At 40.6% G+C, this 19,593-nt stretch overlaps 2 protein-coding genes across 4 annotated transcripts in view; one reads left to right on the forward strand and one right to left on the reverse strand.

The window, feature by feature from the left end:
• Positions 1–6,534: 6,534 nt before the first annotated feature.
• Positions 6,535–9,349, reverse strand: c20h15orf40 (chromosome 20 C15orf40 homolog). 3 transcript variants are annotated; one of them, XR_007571847.1, is made up of 5 exons: positions 9,049–9,349; positions 7,688–7,817; positions 7,478–7,605; positions 6,932–7,097; positions 6,535–6,802 (listed from the first exon to the last, which is right to left on the reverse strand). XR_007571847.1 is itself a non-coding variant. In XM_050073860.1 (5 exons), exons 1-4 carry the CDS (start codon positions 9,262–9,264, stop codon positions 7,008–7,010), a joined length of 564 nt encoding a protein of 187 aa, XP_049929817.1. In that variant the 5' UTR covers positions 9,265–9,349; the 3' UTR covers positions 6,535–6,802; positions 6,991–7,007. The 3 variants fall into 3 exon arrangements, 1 of the variants encoding a protein (XP_049929817.1); XR_007571848.1 differs by having other exon boundaries at positions 6,898–7,097; XM_050073860.1 differs by having other exon boundaries at positions 6,991–7,097.
• Positions 9,350–10,616: 1,267 nt separating this feature from the next.
• glsl (glutaminase like) overlaps positions 10,617–19,593 on the forward strand; it is a 28,489-nt gene continuing 19,512 nt past the window's right edge. The window contains exons 1-2 of the mRNA XM_050073829.1: positions 10,617–10,894; positions 13,389–13,489. Of these exons, the coding sequence (XP_049929786.1) occupies positions 10,857–10,894; positions 13,389–13,489 (139 nt within the window). The 5' untranslated portion in view covers positions 10,617–10,856. The remainder of the gene's footprint in view (positions 10,895–13,388; positions 13,490–19,593) is intronic.

Genomic DNA, 19,593 nt, shown 5'->3' on the forward strand with positions numbered 1-19,593 from the left:
TAGTTTTCATTCAGTGTTTACTTATGTAACAATATTATCTTGAATAAAAAAGCAAAGGGAGTCCCACTTTATTGTTTTAGCTCTCCTTCTGTTCCAAAGCTTTCCTGAGACTCTAAAAGGAAACTGGATTATTTGGTGATAATTGATCTTTGTTGCTATCTGATTTTGTTTTAACTTTGTGATGATCTCAGACATTTTATTTACGACCACAGACTGAGCGGATTGTTGTGGGTAAACATCCGGTCTGCAGGCTCAGAGCTGCAGCGTCCAAATCCTCCTGTTGTCAGCGAGGCATTAGTGTGAGAATAAGAGCATTGTGCTGACGTGAAGCCTGTGCTGGGGACGCACAGAATAGATAATAAACAAGGAAAATGGTCTCAGCATTAAATCTGTGTGTTATGTCAGCTCCCAGAGGGCGAGCGGGCTGTTTGAGGAAATCCACTATAAATAAACCTGCAGAGAGAGAAGTGAGGTAAGAGGTTTAAAACCCGATTCCTTGTTCTGCCCGGCTCCAGGGAACGATTTGGTTTGTGATTGTCTCTTTATGGGATCAGTGTGAGAAAATGTCCCCATAAACCATCACCCCATCCTCTGCATCCCAGCCACCCAAAAAAAAAGAAAAATTATACTGCTGACTTGTGGTGAAAGTGAGGATGAAAGCTGTGGGTATTCACCGCAGAGAGAAGAGAATCTGCAGCAGGATGCAGCTCTGCATCTTTTGATCATTTTCTTCTTCTTCTGTGGGTGTTTGATCCCCTGTCGGGCTCTGGGCCATTCTTTCTCTCACTCTTCTTCTCTTAACTCCGTGTTGAGCCACCAACTTGAGTTTCCTTACAACGTGGAGTTGCTTAAATAAGCAGTCATGTTTGAGTCTTTCATTTAAGGATTACTGTTTGGGCAGTTTGCCTGTGTTGGATCACTGTAAAGAGAAATGCATCCTTACCTCCCTGAGATGGATTATCAGTCGAGTGAGGCAGGTAAAGGCTGGAGTATTAGGAAAAAGCCCCACTAAAGCTCAGTATAAACTTTAAAATGATCAGGAAGTTAAGGGAGCTCCTGCATCTTTATCTGCAGAGAGTGGAGGAAATGTGGAGTCATCAGGAACCCCAAACTCCACTTTGTTCTGGAGTTGTTTTTCTTAAAGGGACAGTTGACTCAAAAGTCAAAAATGCGTATTTCTCGTCTTATCTGTAGTGTTATTTATCAATCTAGATACTTGCGTTGAGTTGCCAAGTGTTGGAGATATCAGCCATAGAGATGTCTGCCTTCTGTCTTGTATAGTGGTAGTAGATGGCACTTGGTTTGTGGTGCTCAAAGCCCCAGAAAAATACATTTGGAAATCTCAACAGCAATGTCTCTTTATAGAAATCATGACCTGGTTACTCAAGATAATCCACAGACTTTATTGTGAGCAGTTTCTTGTGGGAACTATTTTCTTTAAACTACACCTGCCAACCATAGTTAGTTAGTTTAGTTAGTTAGTTAGTTTATTTTGGTCATTTTCAAAATATGGACTCAAATACAACAGAGAAAAAAAAGAAAGAAAGAAAGAAAGAAAAGAAAATAACAAATAAACTTGAAGTCAATGCTAATATAGCATTACACCAAAATACAAACAAAACGAGACCAAAAAGGTGTAGGCTGAACCTTAGCTTATTACGCCTACCCTTTTGTAATCAGTTTCCATATCACCAAGCAGAAGGAAATGTGCATCTACTCATGGACGAGAGGCTCAGCGTTAGTTGTAAACATTAATGGCGTCCTCCTTGGCTTGGCTGTAACATTAGCTAGCTCAGTGGTGCTAGGTGAACGAGCAGTAGATGCGCGCTTCCTTCTACGCGGTGATACAGTTGGCAGGTGTAGTGCAGAGAGAAAATAGTTCCAACATGAAACTGCTCACAACAAGGTCTGTGAATTACTACTGCATGAGTTACTGGGTCATCATTTCTGGAAAGAGACATTCCTGTTTAGTTTTTTAAATGTATTCTTTTTACACTTTAAGCCCCACAAGCCGAGTGCCATCTAGTTCCATTATATTGGAGAGATGGCAGACATCTCTACGGCTGATATCTTCAACATTCAGCAACTCACACCAAAACTATCTAGACTGATAAACAGCACTATGAGTAAGAAGAAAAATATATGTTTTTGATTTGGGGGTGAACTGTCCCTTTAAGTTTTATTTTGAGGACACTTGTAGCTTTATTATGATAGAATATACTACAAAGGAGACAGGAAATAACAGAAGAGAGAAAAGTGATGGCATGCATAAAAAGTTTGCTAAACAGGACACGGAGCAGTGATGTTGTGGAGACACCGTCAGCGCCTCAATCCCAAAGGTCTCCAGAAAGTAAACTAGTCAAATTATGAGGGCCAACACTGCCCCAAAGTCTCTTAGAGCTGCTAACTGGAGGAGATTCTCAGCCTGAGCTGGTCCTAGTCCTAACCCTAAGGTAGCCAAACCTGGGCCAGAGCTGGGCCACATGCGGCCCTCTGTTGTCAGATCAAAACAGGATGTGTCTACATTCAGCTGCAAAAGGCCCAGCTTCCTGCGATGTGACTCATACTGCAGGTATTCCTCCATATTCATCGCTCTCTCTTATCGTCTCCATCTGTAAAGGGATTGTTCTGTTTTCTAACATCAGGTAGTGTGAATGATTCGCCTATACTGATAGTGAGGCTGAAGAGCTATCTGAAACAAAATGAAGAGTGACAAACGAGGCAGGGCAGAAACAAACATTTTCCGCCACATAATCTCTGAGATAACACAAGAAAAGTGAGATTTGCACCTTCATTCTTCCATCTTCTCAGTTTTCCTGCAGTCCCCATGTTGACAGAGCAATCCAGCTCAATCACACTTAAATCAAATTAAGCAACCTCCCTCCATCAACAAATGTCCCTTTATCACATCTGTATGGTGGCTAATTACATTGTGGTATCTTTTAATTGGAGTTCAGAGGTTTCTGTGCTGCTGATGTGAAACCAGTTGATGAAATCCCCATTCACAAAACTAAGGGAATATTTTACCTTTGGCATGTCTTGCAAAATTACAAACAGACAGGCATGAATGGATTACTGAACTTGTCTCTGGGGCCAGAGCCTCCGTATGAAGTGATGTTAGCATGTCTTGTTGAAAAGCCAATCAAATTGCCCACAAAGAGACTCAAAGTGATCAAATAGAGACACAAGACGACTACACAGATGTAAAATGAGACGCACAGCGAGAATAAAAACAACTACAAAGAGACCACAGAGTCTTAAAGCGACCGCATCGATGCAAAACGAGACGCAAAGTGAGACTAAAACGACCACAATGAAACACAGAAGACCACAAAGAGACACAACACCAGACACAAAACAATCATAAAAAGATGCAGAATGATCACAGAGATGCAAAATGACCACACAGATGCAAAGTTAGATGCAAAGCGAGATTAAAAACGACCGCAGAGAAAACGAGACGCAAAGCGAGACAAAAAACAACTAAAAACAAACACAAAACAAAAGAGACACACGACAGGACTCAAAACAACCACAAAAAACCAAATGACCATACAAAGATGCAAAATGACCATAGAGAGACTCAGAATGACCACAGAGATGCAAAATTAGACTGAAAACAGCTACAAAGACATACAAAATGACTTCAAAGAGACACAAGAGTCAAAGCAACCACAGCAAGATGCAAAACAAGACTCAAAATGACCACAAAAAGACACAAAAAAATGACAAAGAAACACAAGACTCAGAACAACCACACAGAGATGCAAAATCATCACAAAGAAACACAAAATGACTGCAAAGAGACACAACACAAGACTCAAAATGACCACAAAGAAACACACAAAACAACCACAGAGATGCAAAACAACTAAAAAAGAGGCTGCGTCATTTCTACTTGATTTGTGTTTTTTTCATCAGAGGGGTGTGGAGCCTCACTGGGGCCTGTTGTCTCATAATTAGTCAGTGCATTCAGGACCCTTTGTGTCATTTGTTGGAGACAACACATTTTCTTATTTTAAATCACTGTTAATTGCATTTTATTTTACAGAGCCTGTAAATGTAACATTTTCGCCTGTCCGAAATCTTGGCCAGAGAGATCTTCCAGCGCCCGACATGGAGAAGAGGATTTATGTTTATAAATCCCTGAAATTTAGGAGGGAAAGTGTCCGTCCAGCGGGCAGAGGCTTAACGCGTCGCCTGAACATCCTCCAGCTTGACAGGAGCTTCAGCAGCAGACGTAAAGCTGCTGATCCTGGATCAACATGAAAAATAACTTCAGTTAGCAGCATGAAGACGGTCAAACTTGAAAACAAACTCCCCTCAGCCCACTCCAAGGTACTTGTTATGTAATGTTCTCAGTGACAGTAAAAACAAACTTCACTCTTACTAAACAGTCCCTGACAGGAAGAAACTCTGTTTGGAATATGAAATACAACTCAGCAGTTTGAGGACGAAGCTTCATGATGTTTGATAAGGAGTCATTATCTGTCCAGGCTTTGATCCTGCGCAGCTCTCCAACTCTTTGAAGCTTTTTAAGAAATCGGCTCATTACCGCTCCACTAATTCACGGCAATCCTCAGATTCTGATGACTGATGCTAATGAGCTTTTTTAAAACTTGTTTCTCCAGAGACTTCACACGAGCTGCTAAGTGGCGTTCACTATAACGAGTCTGAACATGCTGCTGGATCACACAGGGCCCCGGGGACCTTCTGTGGCCCTGAAGCCTGAAGCCCTGAGTGGGAAGCTTCTGTCAGGTAAGTCCATGAATATAGTATGCACGTGCTGCCTCTTCATACACCCCACCAACCTCCATCTAGGATGTTTAATTAACTCCTTTTCTTTTTTAGGAAACTCATACAGTGTGTTCATTAGCAGGCCCGTATGGAATCTGAGCCACAGACTCTTTGTGCACGTGTGTGACAGTCATGTGTTGTATTCAGTCAGCATGAAAATCAAAGTTGGTAATGTAGTGAGAAGAAATGTCAAAAATAAGATTTACTGTCAAGAGATTTGCAAAGTATTTTTTGTTCTCTCTGCTCCATATTGAACCTTCCATTTTAATGGCCATGTGTCCCACATTTTGTTGACTGACTTCTCCAACAAATACTTAATTTGTTTTATTGAAGTATTTAGTACGACTAAGTTGTTCTTTTCACCCGCTTGAGGTAATTTTAGGTTTTAATGTACTGTGCGAGGTTATTTGTGATCAAAAACAATTGATTGAATTGAATATTGTGATTGTCACAAAATCCAAACAAAAAACTGAAAACAATTAAAAAATTCACAGATTCCATTTGGGCCTGGTCATTGGCCACATTTTAGCCAACATGAATGATTATTGTTTATAAAAAAAGACCAATATTTAGTATATTATTACCAGAGCTTAAACAATATTCTAATAATTGATTAGAGAATAAACATAAAATTAATCTGCATCAATGTCGATGTTTTGTTAGTTGTTTGTGGGATAAAAAAAAACATTAACTGGCTCTAACTTTGCCACTTGATGCGCTCCACCCACCCAAACACTGGTGGAGACCAAGTACGAGCTGCACAGGAGAGGCCCAAGGAACGTGACAGAGCTTAAGGCATCAACCTGGCCTCCAAACTCCCCAGATCCCAGTCTGATCGAGCATTTGTGGGACATGCTGGTGCCCCTGATCCATGGTGGGCCCTCCTTGGATCGGACTTGGCTCTGACCTGTCGAGGCATGGACTCTGGGAGTGTCTAGTGGTTTTCTGGCACCAGAGCATTAGTGGCATATCCTGAGTCCTGTGGGTTTTTAAAACTCCTCTAAAAACCCATTTTTATTCCTTGGCTTTCAACTCCGCATGAAACTCTGCTTCTGTTTGTGTTTTATGGTTTGTTTTATTTATTATTTTATTGTTTTTAAATTGTTTTAAAAACAATAAACAATTATTTTAGTATTTATTTCCTGTTAATTGTTTTATGTCCGTGTTGCTTTGTCTATTTATGTACAGCACTTTGTTTCAGCTGTGGCTGTTTTAAAGGGCTATATAAATAAAGTTGAGTTGAGTGTGGTGCCAGCACATCCCATGGATGCTCCATCAGATTGGGATAAGTTAGAAAATTTGGAGGCCAGGTCGACACCTTGAGCTTTTTGTCACGTTCCNCACTTTGTTTCAGCTGTGGCTGTTTTAAAGGGCTATATAAATAAAGTTAAGTTGAGTTGAGTTGAGTTGAGTGTGGTGCCAGCACATCCCACGGATGCTCCATCAGATTGGGATAAGTTAGAAAATTTGGAGGCCAGGTCGACACCTTGAGCTTTTTGTCACGTTCCTCAGGCCATTACTAAGCTGATTGTGTGGCACAGGGAGTGCGGTTGCCATGTGAGGGGAAGCACTTGAGCGTTTGGGTGGAGCACATCAGGTGGCATCCATATGAATGCCAAGATTTTCCCAGCAGAACACTGGATTGTAATGACATGTTATTCACTTCACCTGTCAGTAGCTTTATGTTTTGTCTGATCAGTGTATAAACCAGAGTTATGCCAGTGACACAGCGCCATCTACTGCTTGATTACAGCTGCTTGTCTTTAATAAAATATTGAAGATTCAAGATTTAATCACACAGATTCATAGTCTGTTTATTTAAAGCAAAGTCATTTAAATAAATATCACAAACATTCCAGACATCTCAACATATAAACATCATATCCAGTCACATCTCTCCAGCACTGGAAACGCCTCCAGCTCACTGGTGGATCAGTCTGTTTCCATGGTGACGTTGTGCTTTCTCCGGGTTTACCAGTAGCCATACTGGTCCAGCTGTGAAGGCCTTTATGAAAGTGATAAAAGAAAATGAAATAAAACATAAAGTTCCTGTATTATTTTTAATTTCCATAAATTTGTTTTCACAGTAAAACTCTTCACATTGTTTTGCAGGTGAAATGAACGAGATAAGAACCTCCTCCATCCTCTGTCCTCCTGTGTGTGGCCCTGCAGCATGTGTCAGCCTCCATTTACCTCCCCCGTCCCTCCTGTCAGCCTGCAGCCTGTCTAAGCCTCCTCAACACCTCCTCCGGACTAAGAGAGGAGTCCACTCTGATGAGTTTGTCTCTGGACCTGGAGCCCTGCGAGAGGCAGGAAAAAGGAGGTAAAACAAGGCAGGATACATGCTGTAAAGGAGGATGCATAAAAGTGGTAGGACACATGAGGTAAAGCAGCTGACAAAAAAGACACTAAAAAAATAGGATAAAGAAGGGGAAGGAGTCGATTTAGTACAGTTTCAGTCAGACTAACATGTTTAAATGTATTTTAAAAGTCTGGTTTTAGTCTGACTGACACAATAAATCGATTTTTTCTAATGTGATGTAAATGTACTGACTGAATCTGTGTGTCTGTTCATTCACTCATGCTCCATTTAGAATCTCCCTCACCTTCAGTCTGAACACAGCTTATACACCATGAGATCAAAAACTGTCTCTTGTGAGTGTTAATAAGTTTCAGTAACCTTGTCAAGAGAGATGTGACTTTTCTTCAGCTCCAGAACTTCAGCCAGGAAGCGTATAAGCTCAGTGTTCGCTTCTCCGTCTGTTGGAGGGGCTGCGATGGCAACTCCCACCGCCTCTGCAGAAACCTCTGCAAGAGTAGAAGAACAAAAATGTTGTCGTCTAGGTGATCACAACAGCAGCTTTATTGTTATACATAGTATGAAGGTGACCTGTGATGCTGCTGTGTTTGGAGCCGGGCTTGGCGTGCACCGTTATGGTGACGGCTCCACTTTTGTCTCGAGCCACTGGACAGGAAGCTTCTGCCTCTGCTGCTACACTGGCAGCCGGCCGTCCTTTCACCTGGTGGTTTAACAGTATGGAGGGTTAGTTGTAGTATATACCCCGATACAGATACTGAACTGCGCTGATCGGCTGCAACTTTAAAACCACTGACAGATGAAGTTAATAACATTGATCATCTTGTTGCAATGCAGTGTTCTGCTGGGAAACAATGGGTCCTGGCATTCATCTGGATGCCACTTGACACGCACCACCCACCAAAACACTGTTACAGACCCAAGTACCCAACATCATGGCAACGTCTGTCCATGATGGCGGTGGCTTCCCCTCAGGACACAGCACCATGCCACACGGCAAAAGCTGCTCAGGACTGAGGAAAGTCACAAAGACCTCAAGGCATCGACCTTCCGCAGATGCCAATCTGATCAAGCATCCCTGGCACGTGCCGGTACCCCACCCCACCGCCAACGCCCTGGTGCCTGACACTAAAGAACACACCCAGAGGTCCTGTGTCCATGCCTTGACAGGTCAGACTCAAATACAATCCACGGTAGGGGCCTCTGACCTGTCAGGACCTCTATGCCATTTCCCAGGACGGGTGCGTTACAAGTGGCATCCACATGAATGTCAGGACCCACAGTTTCCCAGCAAAACACTGCACTGTAAGGAGATGATTGATGTTATTCACTTCACCTATGAGTTGTTTCATGTTTTGGCTGATAGATCAGTAGCTATAGTCTGAGGAATTCAAAGCAGGTTTACTTGAGCACTTTTCCTGAGAACAGATCTGAAGCTGTTCCAATGCTGTGACACTTAACATTTATAGTTACAGCTGCACCTTGGCCACATGCAACATTTATACTAATGAATAACTTCTGGTCTATATACATTATAAAAAATGAGCTCCACATTTCAGTGATAAACACACTAATTAATCAAAAATTATAGTGCAATGATATGTTATTGTTCTACTTTTGCACTTTTACTTAAGTGAAGTTTTTCATGCAGGACTTTTTCTTGTATTAGTGTGGTAACACTACTTTCACTTAAGTAACAGACCTGAGTAGTTCCCTCTGAGATGTAGTGGAGTAACGTTATAAATATAAAGTAACAGAAGATGGAAATACTCAAGTAAAGTACAATTTACGTAGGCCCACAGTATCATAGTTAGATAAACGTACTCATCCACCACTGGTTAACAGCGTGTGTAACATGTAGCAACAGATGAGAAAATAAATGAATTAAAGTGTCGATGTGATCTGTGTTAACAGTGTCATCTCTAACAACTCACCGCTTTCTCTTTTTTGGGCATTGGTCTGTTTCTGGAGGAACTTGCTAACCGGTGAGCACCGGGCAGAGGAGGCAGTCTGCACCGGGAGAGGACGGTTAACGGGCGGCTGAGCACCGGGACGACGTCAGATAAACGGTTTAACGTCACAGCTTTGAACGACTGAACAGATTCAGATAACCGTATAAGAATTATAGATAAACCTGACCGGGAAAACATCCACCTGCTTGTTAACTGTTAGCTTGTGAGCTGTTAGCTTAGACAGGGGACAGAAATGCTAACCATGTAAACATTGACACTTCCGCTTTTCAAAATATAAACTTCCGGGTTTTTTTTGTTGTTGTTAATTTTCAGTTGGAATGCCTAAAAATATAAAATTATGTAGAAACATAAAAAAATACAGAAATATAAAGAATTTATTCAAAAATATTTTCCATAAATTTGTCACACTAATTTCTTTCTAAATATATCGACAGTCATGTCATCGACTTCGGCAAAGTAAAATAAAGACTTAAAACATTCACTGAAAATATTTAACTACATCTAATGCCTCAAATAATATAAGTAAAGGCTTATGAGTTTTTGTCATACTTTTACATAATAATAAGAGTGATATTAGGCACAAATATCTCAGTTAATATTTTATTAATTATGCAGAACTGAAAACTATCTTATCTTATCTTATCTTAGCTTAGCTTAGCTTAGCTTAGCTTAGTTTAGCTTAGCTTAGCTTACCTTACCTTACCTTACCTTATCTTATCTTATGTGTCTTCTCTAAAGGCAGAGAAATTTCTTGAATCCTTGCTGTTGTTACTGTTTAATAATTTAAATACAATCTTTTAAAGCTGTGACAGCACTTAATCAAATTTCATTCACATCTCTAAAAATATCAGCATGGCAGAAATCTAAAAGACAGATGCTCACATCTCAAAAAATATCAGCATGACTACAAGGCATCAGAGGTAAGTAAGAATGTGTTGTTGTTGTTTTATATATATAATTTGGCATAAGTGCCCCTTTAATTTTCAGTTTTATGACATGTACCTCAAAACATGCCACATTTATATCCTCATGAATCATTAATAAGTCTCTCTTTTTGGTACACGTCTACAACAAATAACATTATTTTGTTTTATGTTTTGTGTATGTTATATTTCATCTCTTCCATCTCTGCACAATGTTGTTTTTTAGATTCTCAGTTTTTAGTTGTCACATTTTTTTTATCCATATTTATGGAGCAATGTTGGAAGGAGCCTGAGATCTTATGAGATGATTTTTACTGCCAGTCAGTCCTTCTCTTTAATTGTTGTGCAGAAGACTTTAAATAACTTGAACTGAACAAGCAGAGGTAAGTGAGAAAATGTGTTTTTCTTATAATTTGGGAGAAGTGACTCTTTAATTCTCATGCCAAGTTTATGTTCTTATAAATCATTTATAAGTCTCTCATTCTGGTGTCATTGGAAGCCTTATTTTGTCTATTCTTTGTTATTTCATGTCAGTGAATTCATCAAATCTGAAACATCTTCTCTGTGTTTGGGTTGTTCCGCATGTTTTATAGTTTTTGTTGTGGTTGCACATGTTTTTGTTTTAATCTGACTCTGTCTTCCTTTTTATGTTTTTTAACTGTTGTTTAAGTGTGTGTGGCAACTGGGAGTGTCTGCAGGCGCTGACTGGTTTCCCCTCCTCTCCAAACCATCCCATTCATTAAAAAAAGTTTATAGCCTGCAGACACACTCACTGAGGGAGCCCGCTGCTTCCCTCGTCTTACATGAAAACAGAGACGAACTGGAGGAACACACCTGACGGCTTCAATGGAGAACCAGGAGGCAGAGGACGGCTCTTACCTGTGGTGAGACAGATTTAGTGACTTGGTGTTTTTCAGTGTTTGTAGTTTTACTCCATCTGCTCTGGAGTCTGCTCCTGCACAATGTTCAGACTTTTTCCATGTAGTGAAGCTGCCATAAAGCTGGAAACAGTCCAGGTTTACATTCCTGCTGTGTTGGTGAGGGACAGGCTGAGACGTGGCAGAAACGACATGAATAGAGAGGACAGCAGCTGTGTTACAGAGCACAGACCTGCTGGTTAAACCTCCTCATCTGGGCTGAAATGTGCTGGTCCCAGTTCAGCTTACTGGTTGTTGTGGGTGGCTGCAGGGACAGAGGTCAGCAGTCTCAGTCAGTGCATGCAGCAACTGAACTCACAAGCAGAGAGGAGACGTTGGTCTTAAACATCTGCAGCCCTGCTGAACTTCTGCTAATAAGTTAAAAGTATTTCCATTTTCTGCTACTTTATAATTATACTACACTATGTCTCAGAGCTAAATGTACTTTTTACTGCACTACATTTATCTGCCATTAGTTACTTAACAGATTTAGATGCAAAAATAATGAACTAATAAATTCTGATGTATTATGATAGATTAAACTACCCAGCATTATATAAGTTAGGCTAATGAGCTCCACCTTTACCAGCTGCAAAACTGAAGTGATGAACAGATTAATGCATCAATACGAATATAATATTATTCTGAAATAGGCCATTCTGCATAATAACCACTTTTATTTGTACTTTAACCTTATTATAGTTTGAATGCAGGACTTTTATTTGCAATAAAATATCTCTACACTGTGTCACTACATTTACTTAACTGAATTATCTGAGTAGTTCTTCCCCCGGTATAAGTGATAGATATTTTTCTGTATTTTCCAGCTATTAATAGACCAACTCGTTAATACATTAAAGGTTCTGTACGTCACTTTGTGCATGTATTAAATGCTTTTTATCGCCAATGGGTGAGCAGACTGTAACATAACTTAAAAAGCCTCTGGACTGATGCTGCAGGGATGACGTTTTTTTCTGTAGGCTGATGTGGACTTTAGCATCACCCTGGTTCGCCCATCAAACAACACATTCTCAATCCAACTTTGTCGCATATCGACATTTGCTCATGGACTTTCCACGTCCAGATACGATATGTAAGGTACCCTGGGTGTGTTGGTTGTTGACACTCTGGGATGCCGTGTCAAGTTCTGCCTGTTACATGCATTGTTGTCTTTCAAAATACGCTTCCCTTTTCACAGGAAATTTACCATTTCCATACAGTCTCTTTCAAAATAAAAGCACTATGTCAGTACAACAGCATGAATTGAGTTTTTTTCTCTCCAAAAACTCACGCATGTTGTTAGGTTTAGGTTTAGAATCTCACAGAATGTGAACAATGTTCTCCCTGGTGAAAGTCAGTGATTGTTGGAACCATCCACCACCACTCCCACCTGCTGAAGTTGGACTTTCGCTGCCTTTACATTTGTTCTTGTCCCACCGCGTTTCCCCGTGATGCTGCCAAGCGCCATTAAACTATAACAGCGACTGGATGCACATCATTCCGATGTTAAAGGGCAGCTTATTTTGTCAGTGTCTGACGCCGGACGTCACTGCCCAAGCACCAGATTTCGACGACTTTGGAGTGAGCCCAGGTTGCATCAAAAAGCCAATGGGATTTTACCATTGGATTTTGGATTATTGCAGAAAATAAGTGCTGTGACAGACAAAGTTTATGATACTTGTTCAGCAAGATAATCTTCACAAATGAGCACCACTTTTATGATTTTTGAAGCGTCAATGCAATCGCCAGAAGTAAAAAGCTAACGTCAGGCTATAAACAAACTACACCACGGTCACATGACTTACCGTTGCCACCATAACGAGGCTTTAAAGCTGTATTCAGTGTGTTGACTCTCTGTAGTCTCACTTAGCTGCTTGTTAGCAACTTTATTTTTTAAGACTAATAAAATCTTCAGAATTCAGTGGCCCAGGTGCTTGCTCATGACTCCGAAGTGCAAGCAACAGGATGCTCACTGCAGTTCAGTGTCATTAATAACAAGGACTTTCAGAAAGTACACAAACCCTTTAATTAATAAATAAATCTGCTGGTTAATTCATAATGCAAATAAACATTAGCTGCCTGAAAGTTGTACCTAAATAAACATATGAAAAACAGAAGTAGCCTATTAGTCAAAGCTTAAGTTGCAGTAGCCTACTGGCTGTAGTAGTGGAGTAAGAAGTAGTAAGAGTAGAAGGCCTTTAATTTGGGGTAGCTTAAATTTCTGTTGTAAGTGGTAGCAGCAGGAGTGGTAATATTTTTGATTGCTATTATTATTATATATATTACTGTCATATCCTCTGACTTTTAATCTTGCACCATCATCAGGTAAACATTTTAATGTGTCCAGTACTTTGGTGTATGACGCTTACTGCTAATTATCCAATGTATTGAGCAGTTTGATCACTCTCATATTATTATTATGTTTGCAGATTTTTTTATTTTTCACTTGTTCTGTTTGCAGTTTCCAGAGAACTCCTTCTCTCAGACGTAAATGGAGGAAACGTTACGGCGGTCTGGATGGCAACAAACTGCTGGAGCCCAATAAAGACCCGGACATGAAAGGTTTGTGTGTGTGTGTGTGTGTGTGTGTGTGTGTGTGTGTGTGTGAGCGCAACACCCTGTGATTAGTGTGTGTGTGTGTGTGTGAGCGCAACACCCTGTGATTAGTGGTCTGTGGAGTCTGCTGGTATCTAAATGAAGCTGCTGCCCGGTCATCACCACAGAGCGGCTGACTGGCTGCAGCGACAGTCCATGACTCCACCTCTCAATCTATTTTTCTACCTTTATTTTCCCAGAATGTGATCCGTACACTAACTGAAGCAAACTGCTGTTCTGCACTGTTTCTCAGCTATTTCAACAATTTTATTTCTATATATCTACTATAAAACACACAGCTATGTAATCTGCTGCCACAGAGATTGATTGGTTCCAGTGAGATGTGTGAGAGGACTTCTCTGTGCGGTTAACCAGACTGACAATTAAAAGAGACAAAGATCTGAGCAACAGTTGAATAGAAATAGAAGATTTGATATGTTGATCCATCATCATCCCTGTTGTACCTGGTGTAAATTGGGCCTGGGGTTCAGATTTACGATGTTTCTGGGAGATGGCATATTCATGATTTTCAATTGAAGAAAAACTGCTGATTTTATTTTGCATACTAAGATTTTCTGATATAATTTTTTTGAAAACCTCTCGTATGAATGTACCACATAATCAAGACAAAGACAGAGGTAGTATACAGTATCCATTGAGGACAACATTTCTGTGTGTAACCTTCCCCTTGTGGTAGGGAGTCTATGCTACTGTGTCTGAGTTTAGTATTTACAGTATCTAAATCTGGGAACCACTAAAGTGTCATAACCCCAAGATATTATAGCTGAGTCTGATTTTAGGTTCACTGAGTCCAACCCACAAAAAACACACATGACCATCGACTTAGGAAAAATGATAGAATATATTTATATATCCAAGACATCTCTTAGAAAAAAACCCTAAAATTTCTTTGTTTAATGCAAACCTTTAACTCAATTAAAACAGAAATAAAATTTGACATGAATGAATGTGCAACCAAAATTGCAGTAAGCTAGAAATTAGGAAGTGTTGAACTCTCAGTGCTGCGCTCACAAATTAAATGTGTCCTTTCTCGACCCAAAATGCACTTATTAACAGTTATTAGTTCTTTAAGGTTTTTGCTTTCTCCTTGAACATTCATTTAAATGCACTTAAGGTTATTAGTCTTATTTGGTCTTGAGTTCCTTTGCTTTGAATGTTCCTTTAACATGATCAGCTTTGACTTTTTTTATGACATTGGTTTTATTTAGTTTTTAGTCTGTCTTGGGCCTAAGAACAACAAATGCCTACATGACATGCTCCTACAAACCACGTTCACCACCAGCACAAGACGAACCCACCAACACCTATCCTCCTACTATGCGATGTTGTAGTGAATAAATATGAAGCTACATGTAGCAATAATCCACTTTATTCATTTACCTCATTGGTTATACATGAAGACATGGGTCACCTTGTAAATAATGAGATTTTAACAAGACTTACTCAACCTGGTCTCACTCTGAAGTCGTCGAATATCAGTGCTTGGTCGGTGTCTTCCGGTGTCAAACACAGACTGAAAAAGCTATCCTTTAACATCAGGGGGTATCGCGGCAGTACAACAACAACATTGACTAAACATTACCACGTGCGTTTGTTGAAGGAAAAACGTGTCATTTTGCGGTGTTGTACCGACGTAGTGCTTTCATTTTGAAAGACACTGTATACAAACTATACATTTCCTGTGAAAGCGGAAGTGTATTTTGAAAACAGACAATGCATGTAACAGGCAGAAGTTGACACAGCTTCCTCGAAAGTCAACAACCAATGCACCCCGGGTACCTTGCATGTCATATGTTGACGTGAAAAGTCCATGACCAAACGCTGATATGTGACGAGATCGTCCTAACACCTTATATCTAGCTAAGCGCTAACTTAGTGGACCAAGGAGCAAATGGGACTGATCATGTACGGTGAGCGGGGTCATGCAGCTGCTCCAGCTGCAGCTATATCTACTCCCTTGGAACGGCACAACATCCACATATCAGTGTCCTGCCAAGATGAACGCATCCATGAGCAGCTGTGACAATCTGGATGGTAAACATTTCTCCCAAAAGCTGTCTTTCTACAACGCTTAGCAGTCAACACATTCTCACCCTGACCTCGTCACATATCGCCACTTGGTGGTGGACTTTTTATGTCTACATATGACGTGCAAGGTAGCCTGGGTGCATCTGTTGTTGACATTCTAGGACGCTGTGTCAAGTACTGCCTGTTACATGCATTGTCTTCTTTCAAAATACACTTACATTTTCACAGGAAATGTACAATTTGCATACAGTCTCTTTTTAAAAATAAACATACTATGCCAATACAACACCACAAATTGATGTATTTTTTCCTTCAACAATGAATGCACATGGTTAGGTTTAGAAAAAAATAACAGGGTTTGGCTTTACAATCATAAGGGAAGAGAACACCCGCCTCCTGGGTGAAAGTCTGTAGTTGTGTAATGGCGGGTGCTGTAACACAGTAATAGCTCAAGACATGTATCATGTGGACGTATAAGGACAGGTTTTTTTCGTCGGTGTCTGACTCTGGAATTCACTTCCCAAGTGCTGGTATTCAACAACTTCAGAGTGACACCAGGTTGTGCCAGTTTCCTTTCTCTCTCTGGTAACATGCCAGCTTCACTTGGTTTCAACTTATGTACATCTTATGATTTCTGGCCACACACCTGTCAGAGTTGCGTGTGCTGCAATATCTGAGGGGACACTCCAGCCAACTCGGTGGGCAGCAGCCTAGGCTAGCCTCTGTCTGTGGAGCGTTTTGGGAACATCAGGAAATTCTAGTGTCAGAAAATAACCTGGGGTTACACTGTGAGACATTTAGGGAAAGTAAAATGGTTTACATGTGTTTTCTTATCACATTTTTGATCAGTTTGGAATGAAACTCAATCCGACAAACTGCAAACATTAAGCTCCACCCATCACCTGATTCACTTGAGACAAACTAGTGAACAGGTTGTTATTCTGCTGAGAGACACACACACACACACACACACACACACACTGAGAGACGGACAATGAGATTCACCTTCAGACCAAAACCACCACTTGAATGAGAGGACAGCTACAGGAGGGAACACTAGGAATACTGGAATACTGCCACTTCAACCAGCTGCTGACTGCACACACTGAACAGAAGTTTTACAACAAAGAATCAAGGTGAAACTAAATTTCAGTAAACAGGGAGTGACTGAGCTGTCTGCCTGCAGTGATTTCAACCTCAGAGACAAAATGACTTCAAGGTTCGTGGACTTCCGCTGTTCTGTCTGTGAGGACATCTTTAAAGATCCTGTTGTCCTGTCATGTAAACACAGCTTCTGTAGAGACTGTCTGCAGAGCTGGTGGACAGAGAAAAAAATCCGTAAGTGTCCACATTGTATGAGAAGACATTCAAGAGAAGAACTACCTCCTAACTTGGCTTTAAAGAAACTGTGTGATAGTTTGTTACAGGAAAGAGATTGGATTGCTGCTACAGGGGCTCTCTGCAGTCTGCACTCTGAGAAACTCATTCTCTTCTGTGTGGACCATCAGCAGGCGGTGTGTTCTGTCTGCAGTGTTTCAGAAAAGCACATCAACCACAGATTCAAACCCATCAATGAAGCTGCACCACAACACAAGCGAGAACATCAGGAAACTCTGGAGCACTCACCATATGGATTATTCCTTATTTTATTGACTTTATTAATCTTTGGTGTTTTCTGCCTTTACCTGAGAGGTGCCTATAAATAAAATGTATAATCATTATTATTATCAAACGGTTTTCAATTTGTTAAAAAGAAGTGTGATCACACAGCAGAACACATTCAGGTCCAGGTTCGACGCACAGAGAGGCAGATTAAGGAGCAGTTTAAGAAGCTTCACCAGTTCCTAGAGGAGGAAGAGGAGGCCAGGATGGCTGCACTGAAGGAGGAAGAGGAGCAGAAGAGTCAGATGATAAAATGGAGGCTCTGAGCAGAGAGATAGACCTTCAACATCTGGAACAAGATGAAGGACATGATCTCCTACACTCCTGTGATTCTGGACCCAAACACTGCTGATTCATGTCTAATGCTGTCTCAGGATCTGCCCAATGTGAGACTAAGAGAGGAGAATCAGCAGCTTCCTGATAATCCAGAGAGGTTTCATGAGTACTACTGGTCTGTCCTGGGCTCTGAGGGCTTTAACTCAGGGACTCACAGCTGGGATGTTGAGGCTGAAGACAGTAAAGACTGGTTACTGGGTGTGTTAGCTGAGTCTGTTCAGAGGAAGGAATACATACGGTCTGGATTATGGACAATAGAGTTCTATGAAGGTGAATACTCAGCACACTCCCCATCACTTCCAGACACTGATCTCCGAGTGCAGAAAAGTCCCGCAGGATCAGAGTGAATCTAGACTTGAGCAGAGGAAAACTGTCATTCTCTGATCCTGACACACACATACACACTTTCACACACACTTTTACTGAGAGACTGTTTCCGTTCATTAACATTGTGGATGATTTAAAAATTTTACCAGTGAAGGTCTCGGTGACGAGAATGACAGAAATAGATGATGATGATGAACATTAATCAGTATCTGACTCCCTGATGATGTTGTTGGTTGTCATTGTGATGATGACATCTATAGTATAACAACAAATAAGAAAACATCTGTGATAAAAAAGACCTTTCCCCACAAAGTGTAAAGATGTATAATTTTTAGTCAAAGTAGTACAAACTGACAAAAAAATCAATAACTTTTTAGTTGATTTAAGATTGTTTGCTCATGTCAAAGTTTATTCTTCTGAACAGTCCAATCAGGATATTTTTTGTGTTTCTAAAATACAGATATATTACTTAAAGCCAGAAGGGTTACCAGGATCCTGAGACAGGATGAAGAGTTACTGAGAAACTTGCTCCTCATTGATTTCTTGTATTGATGTAAAGTGTTAAGCCTGATTTATGGTCCTGCGTTAAATCAACGACGTACCTACGTCGTAGGGTACGTGGCTACGCAGGAGGCTCACCGTAGCCCCCGGCGTAGCGTGACGTGCACCTCCCAAAAAATGTAACTACACGTCGAGGCAACGCAGACCCAGCGCAGACCGAGAGGGCTGTGATTGGTTTGCTTGGTAGCAATGCATTTCCGGTTCCGTATTTCCAGATTGCGCCATCCCCGCCATCTTTAAACATCTTCTGTTGCGATGTAGATGTTGCAGTATTAACATACTTTCTTTGACATCCAACAACTCCAACTCCAGCAAGATTCTCTCTCTCTCAGTCGCCATTGTTCACTGTGACCGGAAAAGCCGGAAGCTAAACAAAGAATCAACTAGAGACGACGATAACCATTCAGGAAAGGAACGCAGCCCCCTACCACTCTGGCGGTGAATTACACCGCGACAAAATGGAGTGATGGAGAAGTTTGAAGGGTTCACGACGGCGTCACAGCAATGACGTAGGTACGTTGTTGATTTAACGCAGGACCATAAATCAGGCTTTAGAGGCGTGGTCTGGTTGCCAAACAGTTCATTTTTTTAATAGTTCTACGGATGTATAAAATCGGGTTGTTGGCAACTTCAAATTATGTGTCCGTTCCTCGATTTCTCTGTAAGTTCTTCATATTTTTTTAGTCCGTAGGGGTCCTCAGATCAAAGGAATCAGCCTAATTTTTAAACAAGTAATATTTATGCTGGTTTAAATAAACAATTTGATTATGTTTCCTGATCTTTGCCGATTTGCTGATTTTGTGTGAAAGGAATTGTCCCATATAGATGCCTGTCCCAAATATAGGCCTATTGATTTCAGCGATTTAAGCAAAAAATAGCCCGGGCTATTAATTGAAGTTTTACGGTATATTATCTGTTCATTGTAATTCATCATGTGTTTCTTAAAATTAGATTTAAGCCTCAAATGGAAACGGAAAGTGTCTCATAAAGCAGAAACTGGAGAGTTTTTTTTTGGAGGGAATAGTTTGTGATGTTCATGCTAAATTGAATAACTTAAAATAGAATATTAAAAAAAGAAAAGAAAAAAGTGGCAGTTATAGTCCTCGCTGTAAATGTTGCTTCATACATCATGTTAG

The sequence above is a fragment of the Epinephelus moara genome, chromosome 20 (assembly GCF_006386435.1).
Source record: "Epinephelus moara isolate mb chromosome 20, YSFRI_EMoa_1.0, whole genome shotgun sequence".
Taxonomy (NCBI): domain Eukaryota; kingdom Metazoa; phylum Chordata; class Actinopteri; order Perciformes; family Serranidae; genus Epinephelus; species Epinephelus moara.